General features: G+C 47.9%; 1 protein-coding gene across 1 annotated transcript in view; it reads left to right on the forward strand.

The window, feature by feature from the left end:
• Positions 1-14,950, forward strand: part of LOC135519842 (CUB and sushi domain-containing protein 3-like) — a 241,788-nt gene that overhangs the window by 182,471 nt on the left and 44,367 nt on the right. Inside the window, exons 26-27 of the mRNA XM_064945048.1 lie at positions 9,867-10,049; positions 13,681-13,857. Of these exons, the coding sequence (XP_064801120.1) occupies positions 9,867-10,049; positions 13,681-13,857 (360 nt within the window). The remainder of the gene's footprint in view (positions 1-9,866; positions 10,050-13,680; positions 13,858-14,950) is intronic.

Below are 14,950 nucleotides of genomic sequence, written 5' to 3' on the forward strand. Positions count from 1 at the left end.
CAGCTTCTCCAGGTTGTCATGGAGACTGTTCACCTTGATGTTTATTTGATTTAGATGTTCTATGAGCAGCTTCTCCAGGTTGTCATGGAGACTGTTCACCTTGATGTTTATTTGATTTAGATGTTCTATGATCAGCTTCTCCAGGTTGTCATGGAGACTGTTCACCTTGATGTTTATTTGATTTAGATGTTCTATGAGCAGCTTCTCCAGGTTGTCATGGAGACTGTTCACCTTGATGTTTATTTGATTTAGATGTTCTCTGAGCAGCTTCTCCAGGTTGTCATGGAGACTGTTCACCTTGATCTTTATTTGATTTAGATGTTCTATGATCAGCTTCTCCATGTTGTCATGGAGACTGTTCACCTTCCTGTTTATTTGATTTCGATGTTCTCTGAGCAGCTTCTCCAGGTTGTCTTGGAGACTGTTCACCTTGATGTTTATTTGATTTAGATGTTCTATGAGCAGCTTCTCCAGGTTGTCATGGAGACTGTTCACCTTCCTGTTTATTTGATTTCGATGTTCTGTGAGCAGCTTCTCCATGTTGTCATGGATACTGTTCACCTTGATGTTTATTTGATTTAGATGTTCTATGAGCAGCTTCTCCAGGTTGTCATGGAGACTGTTCACCTTGATGTTTATTTGATTTCGATGTTCTCTGAGCAGCTTCTCCAGGTTGTCATGGAGACTGTTCACCTTCCTGTTTATTTTGATTTCGATGTTCTGTGAGCAGCTTCTCCAGGTTGTCATGGAGACTGATGATGAAGCGAGTCTCCATCTGGTTATTTTCCACCAGACCTTCAGCAGCAGACGGCTCACGTACAGTTAGCATTGCCTACTGGTTTTAATGTCATTAAATGAACTTTAGGAAGTTTAAAACAACAAATGTACATCTTGTTTTCAAAGTTTTATCTCAAAGTTTGCTATAAGCTGTTCACTAATCGGAAGTTCTACATAGTTAAATGTGTGGCTGGGATGGGGGCTAATGCTTAAGAGGCCGTGAACGATGCTGAATGGGCATAAACAAAGAAGAGCTCTCTAGGAAGTGTGAAAATCTCATCAAAATCTTTCAAAGGGCATTTTCTCCTACTTGTCTCTGAAGTGGGATAACAAGTCTATCTAATTTCAAAACTAAAACATGTTTCCTCCATCTACATTTTATGATGTAAAACCGCTGAGTCTGTACTTTCATAAAATGTTTAAAAAAATAAGCAAATCACTTACATTTGATTTAAGCCTCAATAGAGAAATCTGGACAGGTATGGCATTAAAGCAATACGTCGCGACAATGTGCTGTGATATGACAGTACACAGTGAGTCTACAAAACATTAAGAACACCTGCTCTTTCCATGACATAGACTGACGAGGTCAGTGGTGATCCCTGAACCTGACATGGGGGGCGGGGCGGGCTATTTTGCATGTTATTTTGGCAATAATACATATCACATATCAATTCACAATGTAAACAAATTCAAATAATAATTGAGGGAATCAAACCCCGTTCAACCTTGGTCTCTTTTTTTGTTTTCTTGAGGAAGGCAGTTTCAAAATACAGGTGTATTCAGCCTAGCTCAGTGCTTTCTGTTTCAGCCGAGCTCAGTGCTTTCTGTTTCAGCCGAGCTCAGTGCTTTCTGTTTCAGCCTAGCTCAGTGCTTTCTGTTTCAGCCTGGCTCAGTGCTTTCTGTTTCAGTCTAGCTCAGTGCTTTCTGTTTCAGCCTGGCTCAGTGCTTTCTGTTTCAGCCGAGCTCAGTGCTTTCTGTTTCAGCCTAGCTCAGTGCTTTCTGTTTCAGCCGAGCTCAGTGCTTTCTGTTTCAGCCTAGCTCAGTGCTTTCTGTTTCAGCCGAGCTCAGTGCTTTCTGTTTCAGCCGAGCTCAGTGCTTTCTGTTTCAGCCGAGCTCAGTGCTTTCTGTTTCAGCCTAGCTCAGTGCTTTCTGTGGTGGTGGGGCAAGCCTGTGTAAAATACAGGTGTTTCAGCCAAGCTCAGTGCTTTCTGTTTCAGCCGAGCTCAGTGCTTTCTGTTTCAGCCGAGCTCAGTGCTTTCTGTTTCAGCCGAGCTCAGTGCTTTCTGTTTCAGCCTAGCTCAGGGCTTTCTGTTTCAGCCTAGCTCAGTGCTTTCTGTGGTGGTGGGGCAAGCCTGTGTAAAATACAGGTGTATTCAGCCGAGCTCAGTGCTTTCTGTTTCAGCCTAGCTCAGTGCTTTCTGTTTCAGCCTAGCTCAGTGCTTTCTGTTTCAGCCGAGCTCAGTGCTTTCTGTTTCAGCCTAGCTCAGTGCTTTCTGATTCAGCCTAGCTCAGTGCTTTCTGTTTCAGCCTAGCTCAGTGCTTTCTGTTCCAGCCTAGCTCAGTGCTTTCTGTTCCAGCCTAGCTCAGTGCTTTCTGTTTCAGCCGAGCTCAGTGCTTTCTGTTTCAGCCTAGCTCAGTGCTTTCTGTTTCAGCCGAGCTCAGTGCTTTCTGATTCAGCCTAGCTCAGTGCTTTCTGTTTCAGCCGAGCTCAGTGCTTTCTGTTTCAGCCGAGCTCAGTGCTTTCTGTTTCAGCCTAGCTCAGTGCTTTCTGTTTCAGCCGAGCTCAGTGCTTTCTGTTTCAGCCTAGCTCAGTGCTTTCTGTTTCAGCCTAGCTCAGTGCTTTCTGTTTCAGCCGAGCTCAGTGCTTTCTGTTTCAGCCTAGCTCAGTGCTTTCTGTTTCAGCCTAGCTCAGTGCTTTCTGATTCAGCCGAGCTCAGTGCTTTCTGTTTCAGTCTAGCTCAGTGCTTTCTGTTTCAGCCTAGCTCAGTGCTTTCTGTTTCAGCCTAGCTCAGTGCTTTCTGTGGTGGTGGGGCAAGCCTGTGTAAAATACAGAGCGTAGGGGTTGGTAATGTTCTCTAGTTGCGCCAGAAGTCTGGAAATATGGTTGAATATAAACCGTGTAGTTATTCCCTCCGCAAGTCAATCAAACAAGTGAAATGCCGCTACATTGACAAAATGGAGTCGCAGTTCAATGTCTCAGATACGAGAAGGACGAGGCAGAGTCTACAGGAAATCACGGACGACAAAAAGAAAACCAGCCACGTTACGGACACCGACGTCACGTTTCCAGACAAACTAAACACTTCGCTTTGAGGATAATACAGTGCCACCGCCGCCTCCCTCCAACAAGGACTGCAACACCCCCCTCTCCGTGGCCGACGTGAGTGAAACATTTAAACGTGTTAACCCTCGCAAGGCTACAGGCCCAGACGGCATCCCTGGCCGCGTCCTCAGAGCATGTGCAGACCAGCTGGCTGGTGTGTTTACGCACATGCTTCAAGAGATCCACCATAGTTCCTGTACCCAAGAAGGCAAAGATTACTGAACTACTTGACTACCGCCCCGTAGGACTCACTTCTGTCATCATGAAGTGCTTTGAGAGACGAGTCAAGGATCATATCACCACCCTACCGGACACCCAGGACCCACTTCAGTTTGCTTACTGCCCCAACAGGTTCACAGACGATGCAATCGCCATCCCACTGCACACTGCCCTATCCCATCTGGACAAGAGGAATACCTGTGTAAGAATGCTGTTCATTGACTACAGCTCAGCATTTAACACCATAGTACCCTCATCATCAAGCTGGAGGCCCTGGGTCTCGACCCCGCCCTGTGCAATTGGGTCCTGGACTTCTTGACGTGCCGCCCCCAGGTGGTGAAGGTAGGAAACAACATCTCCACTTCGCTGACCCTCAACACTAGTGCCCCACAAGGGTGCGTGCTCAGCCCCCTCCTGTACTCACTGTTCACCCACCACTGTGTGGCTGTGCACGCCTCCAACTCAATCATAGAGTTTGCAGACGACACAACAGTAGTGGGCTTGATTACCAACAACGACGAGACGGCCTACAGGGAGGTGGTGAGGGCACTCGGAGTGTGGTGTCAGGAAAATATCCTCTCACTCAACGTCATCAAAACAAAGGAGATGATCGTGGACTACAGGAAAAAGAGGACCGAGCATGCCCCCATTCTCATCGACGGGGCTGTAGTGGAGCAGGTTGAGAGCTTCAAGTTCCTTGGTGTCCACATCACCAACAAACTAACATGGTCCAAGACAGTCAAGAAGAGGGCACGACAAAACCTATTCCCCCTCAGGAGACTGAAAAGATTTGGTATGGATCCTCGGATCCTCAAAAAGTTACCCCCTGTATATAGCCTCCACATTGACTCTGTACTGGTACCCCTGTATATAGCCTCCACATTGACTCTGTACTAGTATCCCCTGTATATAGCCTCCACATTGACTCTGTACCGGTACCCCCTGTATATAGCCTCCACATTGGCTCTGTACCGGTACCCCCTGTATATAGCCTCCACATTGACTCTGTACCGATACCCCCTGTATATAGCCTCCACATTGACTCTGTATCAGTACCCCCTGTATATAGTCTCCACATTGACTCTGTACCAGTACCCCCTGTATATAGCCTCCACATTGACTCTGTACCGTAACACCCTGTATATAGCCTCCACATTGACTCTGTAACGGTACCCCCTGTATATAGACTCCACATTGACTCTGTACCAGTACCCCCTGTATATAGTCTCCACATTGACTCTGTACCGTAACACCCTGTATATAGTCTCCACATTGACTCTGTACCGTAATACCCTGTATATAGCCTCCACATTGACTCTGTACCGGTACCCCCTGTATAAAGTCTCCACATTGACTCTGTACCGGTACCCCCTGTATATAGCCTCCACATTGACTCTGTACCGGTACCCCCTGTATATAGCCTCCACATTGACTCTGTACCGATACCCCCTTTTATATAGCCTCCACATTGACTCTGTACCAGTACCCCCTGTATATAGCCTCCACATTGACTCTGTACCGTAACACCCTGTATATAGCCTACACATTGACTCTGTAACGGTACCCCCTGTATATAGACTCCACATTGACTCTGTACCAGTACCCCCTGTATATAGTCTCCACATTAACTCTATACTGGTACCCCTGTATATAGCCTCCACATTGACTCTGTATCGGTACCCCCTGTATATAGTCTCCACTTTGACTCTGTACCAGTACCCCCCCTGTATATAGCCTCCACATTGACTCTGTACCGGTACGCCCTGTATATAGCCTCCACATTGACTCTGTACTGGTACCCTCTGTATATAGCCTCCACATGGACTCTGTACCGGTACCCCCTGTATATAGCCTCCACATTGACTCTGTACCGGTACCCCCTGTATATAGCCTCTACATTGACTCTGTACCGGTACCCCCTGTATATAGCCTCCACATTGACTCTGTACCAGTACCCCCTGTATATAGCCTCCACATTGACTCTGTACCGGTACCCCCTGTATATAGCCTCCACATTGACTCTGTACCGGTACCCCCTGTATATAGCCTCCACATTGACTCTGTACCGGTACCCCCTGTATATAGCCTCCGCATTGCCTCTGTACTGGTACACCCTGTATATAGCCTCCACATTGACTCTGTACCGGTACCCCCTGTATATAGCCTCCACATTGACTCTGTACTGGTACCCCCTGTATATAGTCTCCACATTGACTCTGTGCTGGTACCCCCTGTATATAGTCTCCACATTGACTCTGTACCGTAATACCCTGTATATAGCCACCACATTGACTCTGTACCGGTACCCCCTGTATAAAGTCTCCACATTGACTCTGTACCGGTACCCCCTGTATATAGCCTCCACATTGACTCTGTACCGGTACCCCCTGTATATAGCCTCCACATTGACTCTGTACCGATACCCCCTGTATATAGCCTCCACATTGACTCTGTACCAGTACCTCCTGTATATAGCCTCCACATTGACTCTGTATCAGTACCCCCTGTATATAGCCTCCACATTGACTCTGTACCGTAACACCCTGTATATAGCCTACACATTGACTCTGTAACGGTACCCCCTGTATATAGCCTCCACATTGACTCTGTACCAGTACCCCCTGTATATAGCCTCCACATGGACTCTGTACCGGTACCCCCTGTATATAGCCTCCACATTGACTCTGTACCGGTACCCCCTGTATATAGCCTCTACATTGACTCTGTACCGGTACCCCCTGTATATAGCCTCCACATTGACTCTGTACCGGTACCCCCTGTATATAGCCTCCACATTGACTCTGTACCGGTACCCCCTGTATATAGCCTCCACATTGACTCTGTACCGGTGCCCCCTGTATATAGCCTCCACATTGACTCTGAACTGGTACCCCCTGTATATAGTCTCCACATTGACTCTGAACTGGTACCCCCTGTATATAGTCTCCACATTGACTCTATACCGGTACCCCCCCCCCTGTATATAGCCTCCACATTGACTCTATAAGGCTACCTACCACCCCTCCACTCTAACCACTAGGCTACCTACCACCCCTCCACTCTAACCACTAGGCTAGCTACCACCCCTCCACTCTAACCACTAGGCTACCTACCACCTCTACACTCTAACCACTAGGCTACCTACCACCCCTCCACTCTAACCACTAGGCTACCTACCACCCCTCCACTCTAACCACTAGGCTACCTACCACCCCTCCACTCTAACCACTAGGCTACCTACCACCCCTCCACTCTAACCACTAGGCTACCTACCACCCCTCCACTCTAACCACTAGGCTACCTACCACCCCTCCACTCTAACCACTAGGCTACCTACCACCCCTCCACTCTAACCACTAGGCTAGCTACCACCCCTCCACTCTAACCACTAGGCTACCTACCACCCCTCTACTCTAACCACTAGGCTACCTGCCACCTCTACACTCTAACCACTAGGCTACCTGCCACCTCTACACTCTAACCACTAGGCTACCTACCACCCCTCCACTCTAACCACTAGGCTACCTACCACCCCTCCACTCTAACCACTAGGCTACCTACCACCCCTCCACTCTAACCACTAGGCTACCTACCACCCCTCCACTCTAACCACTAGGCTACCTACCACCCCTCCACTCTAACCACTAGGCTACCTACCACCCCTCCACTCTAACCACTAGGCTACCTACCACCCCTCCACTCTAACCACTAGGCTAGCTACCCTGCCACCCCAGTGTAGTGTAGTCTGCTGCGTTGGAGATGTCCATTGTGTATACGACTGACTCGCTCTCTCTCGCCCTCTCTCGCCCTCTCTCTCTCGCTCTCTCTCACCCTCTCTCGCTCTCTCGCCCGCTCTCTCTCGCCCTCTCTCGCTCTCTCTATCTCACTCTCTCTCTCTCACTCTCTCTCTCTCGTTATGATCTGCTCTGTTTGACTTGTTCTGTTCTTCATTACAACATGACATGTTCAGAAGACGGGATCAGTCACACTCATTCTCTCATCCTCCCCTCCTCTCCTCTCTTCCCCTCCTCCTCTCCTCTTCTCCTCTCCTCTCCTCTCCTCTCTTCCTCTCCTCTGTCCTCCTCCTCCTCAGCTTCAGAAAGGAACATGTCCCAGTTTTCTACCGGAGAAGCTTTTTAATGGGGGAAAATTAAGCTACCATAAAGAGCCTCCACTAATTCGTTTGCAAAGAGTGAGGTTTGGGTTGTTTCACAAATGCCATCCTATTCCCTACATAGTGCACTACCTTAGACCAAGTAGTGCACTACGTAGGGAATCAGGTTCCATTAGGGACCGAGCCAGGGTAGCACTTTAACACTGCATCTGTTACTGCTTCCTGGGAAAGTCAGTCTCAGTTCATGTTATCGTCAAAGCTGGAGCACTCACAACATACCTCTGATTTACCTGTTAACTACACCTGTCTGTTGAACCTGTCTGTTATCTACACCTGTCAGTTATCTACACCTGTCTGTTGAACCTGTCTGTTATCTACACCTGTCAGTTATCTACACCTGTCTGTTGAACCTGTCTGTTATCTACACCTGTCAGTTATCTACACCTGTCTGTTAACTACACCTGTCTGAATCTACACCTGTCTTAACTATACCTGTCTTATCTATACCTGTCTGTTAACTACACCTGTCAGTTATCTACACCTGTCTGTTATCTACACCTGTCAGTTATCTACACCTGTCTTAACTATACCTGTCTTATCTATACCTGTCTGTTAACTACACCTGTCTGAATCTACACCTGTCTTAACTATACCTGTCTTATCTATACCTGTCTGTTAACTACACCTGTCAGTTATCTACACCTGTCTGTTATCTACACCTGTCAGTTATCTACACCTGTCTTAACTATACCTGTCTTATCTATACCTGTCTGTTAACTACACCTGTCAGTTATCTACACCTGTCTGTTATCTACACCTGTCAGTTATCTACACCTGTCTTAACTATACCTGTCTTATCTATACCTGTCTGTTAACTACACCTGTCTGAATCTACACCTGTCTTAACTATACCTGTCTTATCTATACCTGTCTGTTAACTACACCTGTCTGTATCTACACCTGTCTGTTATCTACACCTGTCTTATCTACACCTGTCTGTTATCTACACCTGTCTGTATCTACACCTGTCTTATCTATACCTGTCTGTTAACTACACCTGTCTGTATCTACACCTGTCTGTAATCTACACCTGTCTTATCTATACCTGTCTGTTAACTACACCTGTCTGTATCTACACCTGTCTAATAGTTTCTACAGTGCTGCTATTCGGGGGCTAGCTGGCTAGCTAGCAGTGTTGATTACGTTACGTTACGTTAAAAGAACGACAATAGCTGGCTAGCTAACCTAGAAAATCGCTCTAGACTACACAATTGTCTTAGATACAAAGACGGCTATGTAGCTAGCTAGCTACGATCAAACAAATCAAACCGTTGTACTGTAATGAAGTGAAATGAAAATGTGATACTACCTATGGAGCGAAGCGGAATGTTGACCGGGTTGTTGAAGTTCTATTCGGTAGACGTTGGCTAGCTGTTGGCTAGCTAGCTAGCAGTATCTCCTACGTTAAGGACGACAAATAGCTGGCTAGCTAACCTCGGTAAATTAAGATAATCACTCTAAGTCTACACACTCTAAACTACACAATTATCTTGGATACGAAGACAGCAAAGACAACTATGTAGCTAGCTAACACTACACTAATCGAGTCATTCAGTTGAGTGTAATAGTTTCTACAGTGCTGGTAGACGGTGGACGTTAGCTAGCTGCTGGGCAGATAGCAGTGTAGACTACGTTAGGACGACGAAATACGATAATTACGCAATTATCTTTGATACAAAGACGGCTATGTAGCTAGCTAAGAAGAAATTGCTAAGATTAGACAAATCAAACCGTTGTACTATAATGAAATGTAATGAAAAGTTATACTACCTGCGGACCGAAGTGTAGATGCGACCGCTCGCTCCAACCCGGAACCTATATAGGGAATAGGGCCCTGGTCTCAAGTAGTGCACTACATAGGGAATAGGGCCCTGGTCTAAAGTAGTGTACTACATAGGGAATAGGACCCTGGTCTAAAGTAGTGCTCTATATAGGGAATAGGGACAAGTCAAATGCAGACTGAGAGGTCAAGTAAAATGCAGAATGAACAGCCAAGTCAAATGCTGTCTGTGTCTCTCTCTCTCTCTCTCTCTCTGTCTCTCTCTCTCTGTCTCTCTGTCTCTCTCTGTCTCCCTCTCTCTCTCTCTCTCTCTCTCTCTCTCTCTCTCTGTCTCTCTCTCTGTCTCTCTCTGTCTCTCTCTCATTCTCTCTCTCTCTCTGTCTCTCTCTCTCTCTCTGTCTCTCTGTCTCTCTGTCTGTCTGTCTCTCTGTCTCTCTCTCTCTCTGTCTCTCGGTCTCTCTGTCTCTCTCTCTCTCTCTCTCTCTCTCTCTCTGTCTCTCTCTCTCTCTGTCTCTCTCTCTCTCTCTCTCTCTCTGTCTCTCTCTCTCTCTCTCTGTCTCTCTCTCTCTCTCTGTCTCTCTCCTGTATAGGAGACTCTGTAGGCAGCTGTGGGGACCCTGGTACACCCGTCCATGCAAGCAGAGAGGCCAGCAACTTCCATCTGCGTAGTAAGGTCCGCTTCACCTGCGCTGTGGGCCACACACTGTACGGCTCCGCAGAGAGGATCTGCTTTCCCAATGGGACCTGGTCTGGGAGACAGCCCTTCTGCAAACGTGAGGCTTGATGGACCGGCTGAATACTACATGTTTATAGAGACGAGCGCATGGAGATTGAATGAACGCAGCAGTTTACAGTAGGCACACGCAGGAGCACACACAGGAGCACACACAGGAGCACACACACAACAGGGGCACACACAGGAGCACACATAGGAGCACACGCAGGAGCACACACAGGAGCACACACAGGAGCGCACACACACAACAGGGGCACATGAAGGAGCACACAGGAGCACATAAACACAACAGGAGCACACACAGGAGCACACACAGAAGCACACACAGGAGCACAAGCAGGAGCACAAGCAGGAGCACACACAGGAGCACACACACAACAGGGGCACACACAGGAGCACACACACAACAGGGGCACACACAGGAGCACACACAGGAGCACACACACAACAGGAGCACACAAAGGAGCACACACACAACAGGGGCACACACAGGAGCACACGCAGGAGCACACGCAGGAGCACACACAGGAGCACACACAGGAGCACACACACAACAGGGGCACATGAAGGAGCACACAGGAGCACATAAACACAACAGGAGCACACACAGGAGCACACACAGAAGCACACACAGGAGCACAAGCAGGAGCACAAGCAGGAGCACACACAGGAGCACACACAGGAGCACACACACAACAGGGGCACACGAAGGAGCACACAAGAGCACATAAACACAACAGGAGCACACACAGGAGCACACACAGGAGCACACGCAGGAGCACTCACAGGAGCACACACACAACAGGGGCACATGAAGGAGCACACAAGAGCACATAAACACAACAGGAGCACACACAGGAGCACACACACAACAGGGGCACACGAAGGAGCACACAAGAGCACATAAACACAACAGGAGCACACGCAGGAGCACAAGCAGGGGCACACGAAGGAGCACACAAGAGCACATAAACACAACAGGAGCACACACAAGAGCACATAAACACAACAGGAGCACACACAGGAGCACACACACAACAGGGGCACACGAAGGAGCACAAAAGAGCACATAAACACAACAGGAGCACACGCAGGAGCACACAGGAGCACAAGCAGGAGCACACGCAGGAGCACACACAGGAGCACACACACAACAGGGGCACACACACAACAGGGGCACATGAAGGAGCACACAGGAGCACATAAACACAACAGGAGCACACACAGGAGCACACACAGAAGCACACACAGGAGCACAAGCAGGAACACAAGCAGGAGCACACACAGGAGCACAAGCAGGAGCACAAGCAGGAGCACAAGCAGGAGCACACACAGGAGCACAAGCAGGAGCACAAGCAGGAGCACACACAGGAGCACACACACAACAGGGGCACACGAAGGAGCACACAAGAGCACATAAACACAACAGGAGCACAAGCAGGATCACACGCAGGAGCACACACAGGAGCACACACACAACAGGGGCACACGAAGGAGCATACAGGAGCACATAAACACAACAGGAGCACACGCAGGAGCACAAGCAGGAGCACACAAGAGCACATAAACACAACAGGAGCACACACAGGAGCACACAAAAATGAAAATGCAATTAGCGGTAAATTAGTATATTTCGCTAGCACATTGTCCTTAGAAAAAGTCAGTGCTCAAAGCCAACCAACCAATATTTCTTCTCTTCCAGAATCCTTTATTTTTCAGCCCGAAGGCAAATTCTACTTATGACGTGATTAATGACATTTTAAATATTGAATCACAGGCCGATTCTCTGCTGCAGGGCATAAACAGCGTTCGACCTGAAATGGCAGAGAATCTCTTGACAGACTTCTCTTTCTCTCCCAGACGGTTATAAACTCTCTCATCTTGACAGACTTCTCTTTCTCTCCCAGACGGTTATAAACTCTCTCATCTTGACAGGCTTCTCTTTCTCTCCAGATGGTTATAAACTCTCTCATCTTGGCAGACTTCTCTTTCTCTTCCAGACGGTTATAAACTCTCTCATCTTGACAGACTTCTCTTTCTCTCCCAGACGGTTATAAACTCTCTCAGCTTGACAGACTTCTCTTTCTCTCCCAGACGGTTATAAACTCTCTCATCTTGACAGACTTCTCTGTCTCTCCCAGACGGTTATAAACTCTCTCATCTTGGCAGACTTCTCTTTCTCTCCCAGACGGTTATAAACTCTCTCATCTTGACAGACTTCTCTTTCTCTCCCAGACGGTTATAAACTCTCTCAGCTTGGCAGACTTCTCTTTCTCTCCCAGACGGTTATAAACTCTCTCATCTTGGCAGACTTCTCTTTCTCTCCCAGACGGTTATAAACTCTCTCAGTTTGGCAGACTTCTCTTTCTCTCCCAGACGGTTATAAACTCTCTCATCTTGACAGACTTCTCAATCTCCCAGACGGTTATAAACTCTCTCATCTTGGCAGACACAACGACCATGGCTGTGTCACAAATGGAACCTTGTTGTCTATTTAATGACCTTTTGAACTACATTGTGTCAAAAGGTAGAATAGGTTGGCAGTTGAGACATAAATGTCCTTTTAAAAAAAAAAAGAATATGACAGGAACTCCCCGCTCACCCTCTCTTGCCTTGACGTGTCCTGTAAGCTGAAATGATTTGTAGACGGTTAGGTCTATCCTCTATTCCTGACAGGCTTGATCTTCTCCATGACTGAACTGTGTCTGTTTCTGCTTCAGCTTTTGAGCTAAGAGCTTGACTGGTGTTTAACCCAGAGCAATGTGAGCCTATCGTCCCGGTGCTTTGTAATCTACTGAAACAATGGGGGATTATTTACCACAGATTGAACATATTGTCCTTTTCCAGAATGAAACACTTCCCCCAATGTAGGGAACTTCATTTCGACCAGGGTACAAGGCACTGGAAGGGCTGAATAAGGTGCATTCCAAACGGCACCGTATTTGATAGGGTCGATAGGGCTACGGATAAAATGTAGTGCACTACTGTATAACAGCCAACACATTCAGAGCACGTTCAACCTCTTTCAGTGGCCTCGTCGTGCCAGGAAGTGATTGAGTGGGGAACCTCTCCTTCCTTCCTACCAGCTTCACCCTACAGCCTATAGCTGTCTGCATCAGAAATCATTAGACAATTTTCCAGACAATTAAGTCATTTGAGAAGGCAAATCCTTTTGGTAATGAAATATAATGAAGTGCTGGGTGGAGAGACACACCGGGAAACAGAGGAGAATCCTCTCTTCGTTTCCTGCTACCAAACATGGCATTAATGATCATCTGGATTGGACGAGTCACATTTTATGTTCTAGAAAGACATTAGATCCGTGTTAAGCAATTAGTGTTTTTCACCCCCCTTAATTCTCTCTCTCTCTCTCTCTCTCTCTCTCTCTCTCTCTCTCTCTCTCTCTCTCTCTCTCTCTGTCTCTCTCTCTCTCTCTCTCTCTCTCTCTCTCTCGTTCTCTCGCTTTCTCTCTTTCGCTTTCTCTCTTTCGCTTTCTCTCTCGCGCTCTCTCTCTCTCTCTCTCTCGTTCTCTCTCTCTGTCTCTCGTTCTCTCTGTCTCTCGTTCTCTCGCTCGCTCTGTCTTTCTTTCTTTCTTTCTCTTGTTCTCTCTCTGTCTCTCTCGCTCTCTCTCCCTCTCTCCCTTCCTCTCTCCCTCTCCTCCACTCCAGCGGTGCACTGTGGTAACCCGGGGACACCTGCTCACGGCCGTATTTTCCGGGTCGACGGTACAACCTTCACCCACTCTGTAGTCTACTCCTGTATGGATGGATACCTCCTCTCAGGCACGCCCACCAGGCACTGTCTGGCCAACGGCACCTGGTCTGGCACCGCTTCTAACTGCACCAGTAAGTACTACTGTTACCTGGTCCAGCACCGTCTCCTAACTGCACCAGTAAGTACTACTGTTACCTGGTCCAGCACCATCTCCTAACTGCACCAGTAAGTACTACTGTTACCTGGTCCAGCACCGTCTCCTAACTGCACCAGTAAGTACTACTGTTACCTGGTCCAGCACCGTCTCCTAACTGCACCAGTAAGTACTACTGTTACCTGGTCCAGCACCGTCTCCTAACTGCACCAGTAAGTACCACTGTTACCTGGTCCAGCACCGTCTCCTAACTGCACCAGTAAATACTACTGTTACCTGGTCCAGCACCGTCTCCTAACTGCACCAGTAAGTACTACTGTTGCCTGGTCCAGAACCGTCTCCTAACTGCACCAGTAAGTACTACTGTTACCTGGTCCAGAACCGTCTCCTAACTGCACTAGTAAGTACTACTGTTGCCTGGTCCAGAACCGTCTCCTAACTGCACCAGTAAGTACTACTGTTACCTGGTCCAGAACCGTCTCCTAACTGCACCAGTAAGTACTACTGTTACCTGGTCCAGAACCGTCTCCTAACTGCACCAGTAAGTACTACTGTTACCTGGTCCAGAACCATCTCCTAACTGCACCAGTAAGTACTACTGCACCAGTAAGTACTACTGCTACCTGGTCCAGCACCATCTCCTAACTGCACCAGTAAGTACTACTGCACCAGTAAGTACTACTGTTGCCTGGTCCAGAACCGTCTCCTAACTGCACCAGTAAGTACTACTGTTACCTGGTCCAGAACCGTCTCCTAACTGCACCAGTAAGTACCACTGATACCTGGTCCAGCACCGTCTCCTAACTGCACCAGTAAGTACTACTGTTACCTGGTCCAGCACCGTCTCCTAACTGCACCAGTAAGTACTACTGCACCAGTAAGTACCACTGATACCTGGTCCAGCACCGTCTCCTAACTGCACCAGTAAGTACTACTGTTACCTGGTCCAGCACCGTCTCCTAACTGCACCAGTAAGTACCACTGTTACCTGGTCCAGCACCGTCTCCTAACTGCACCAGTAAGTACTACTGTTACCTGGTCCAGAACCGTCTCCTAACTGCACCAGTAAG

This window comes from Oncorhynchus masou, chromosome 29 (genome assembly GCF_036934945.1).
Source record: "Oncorhynchus masou masou isolate Uvic2021 chromosome 29, UVic_Omas_1.1, whole genome shotgun sequence".
Taxonomy (NCBI): Eukaryota; Metazoa; Chordata; class Actinopteri; order Salmoniformes; family Salmonidae; genus Oncorhynchus; species Oncorhynchus masou.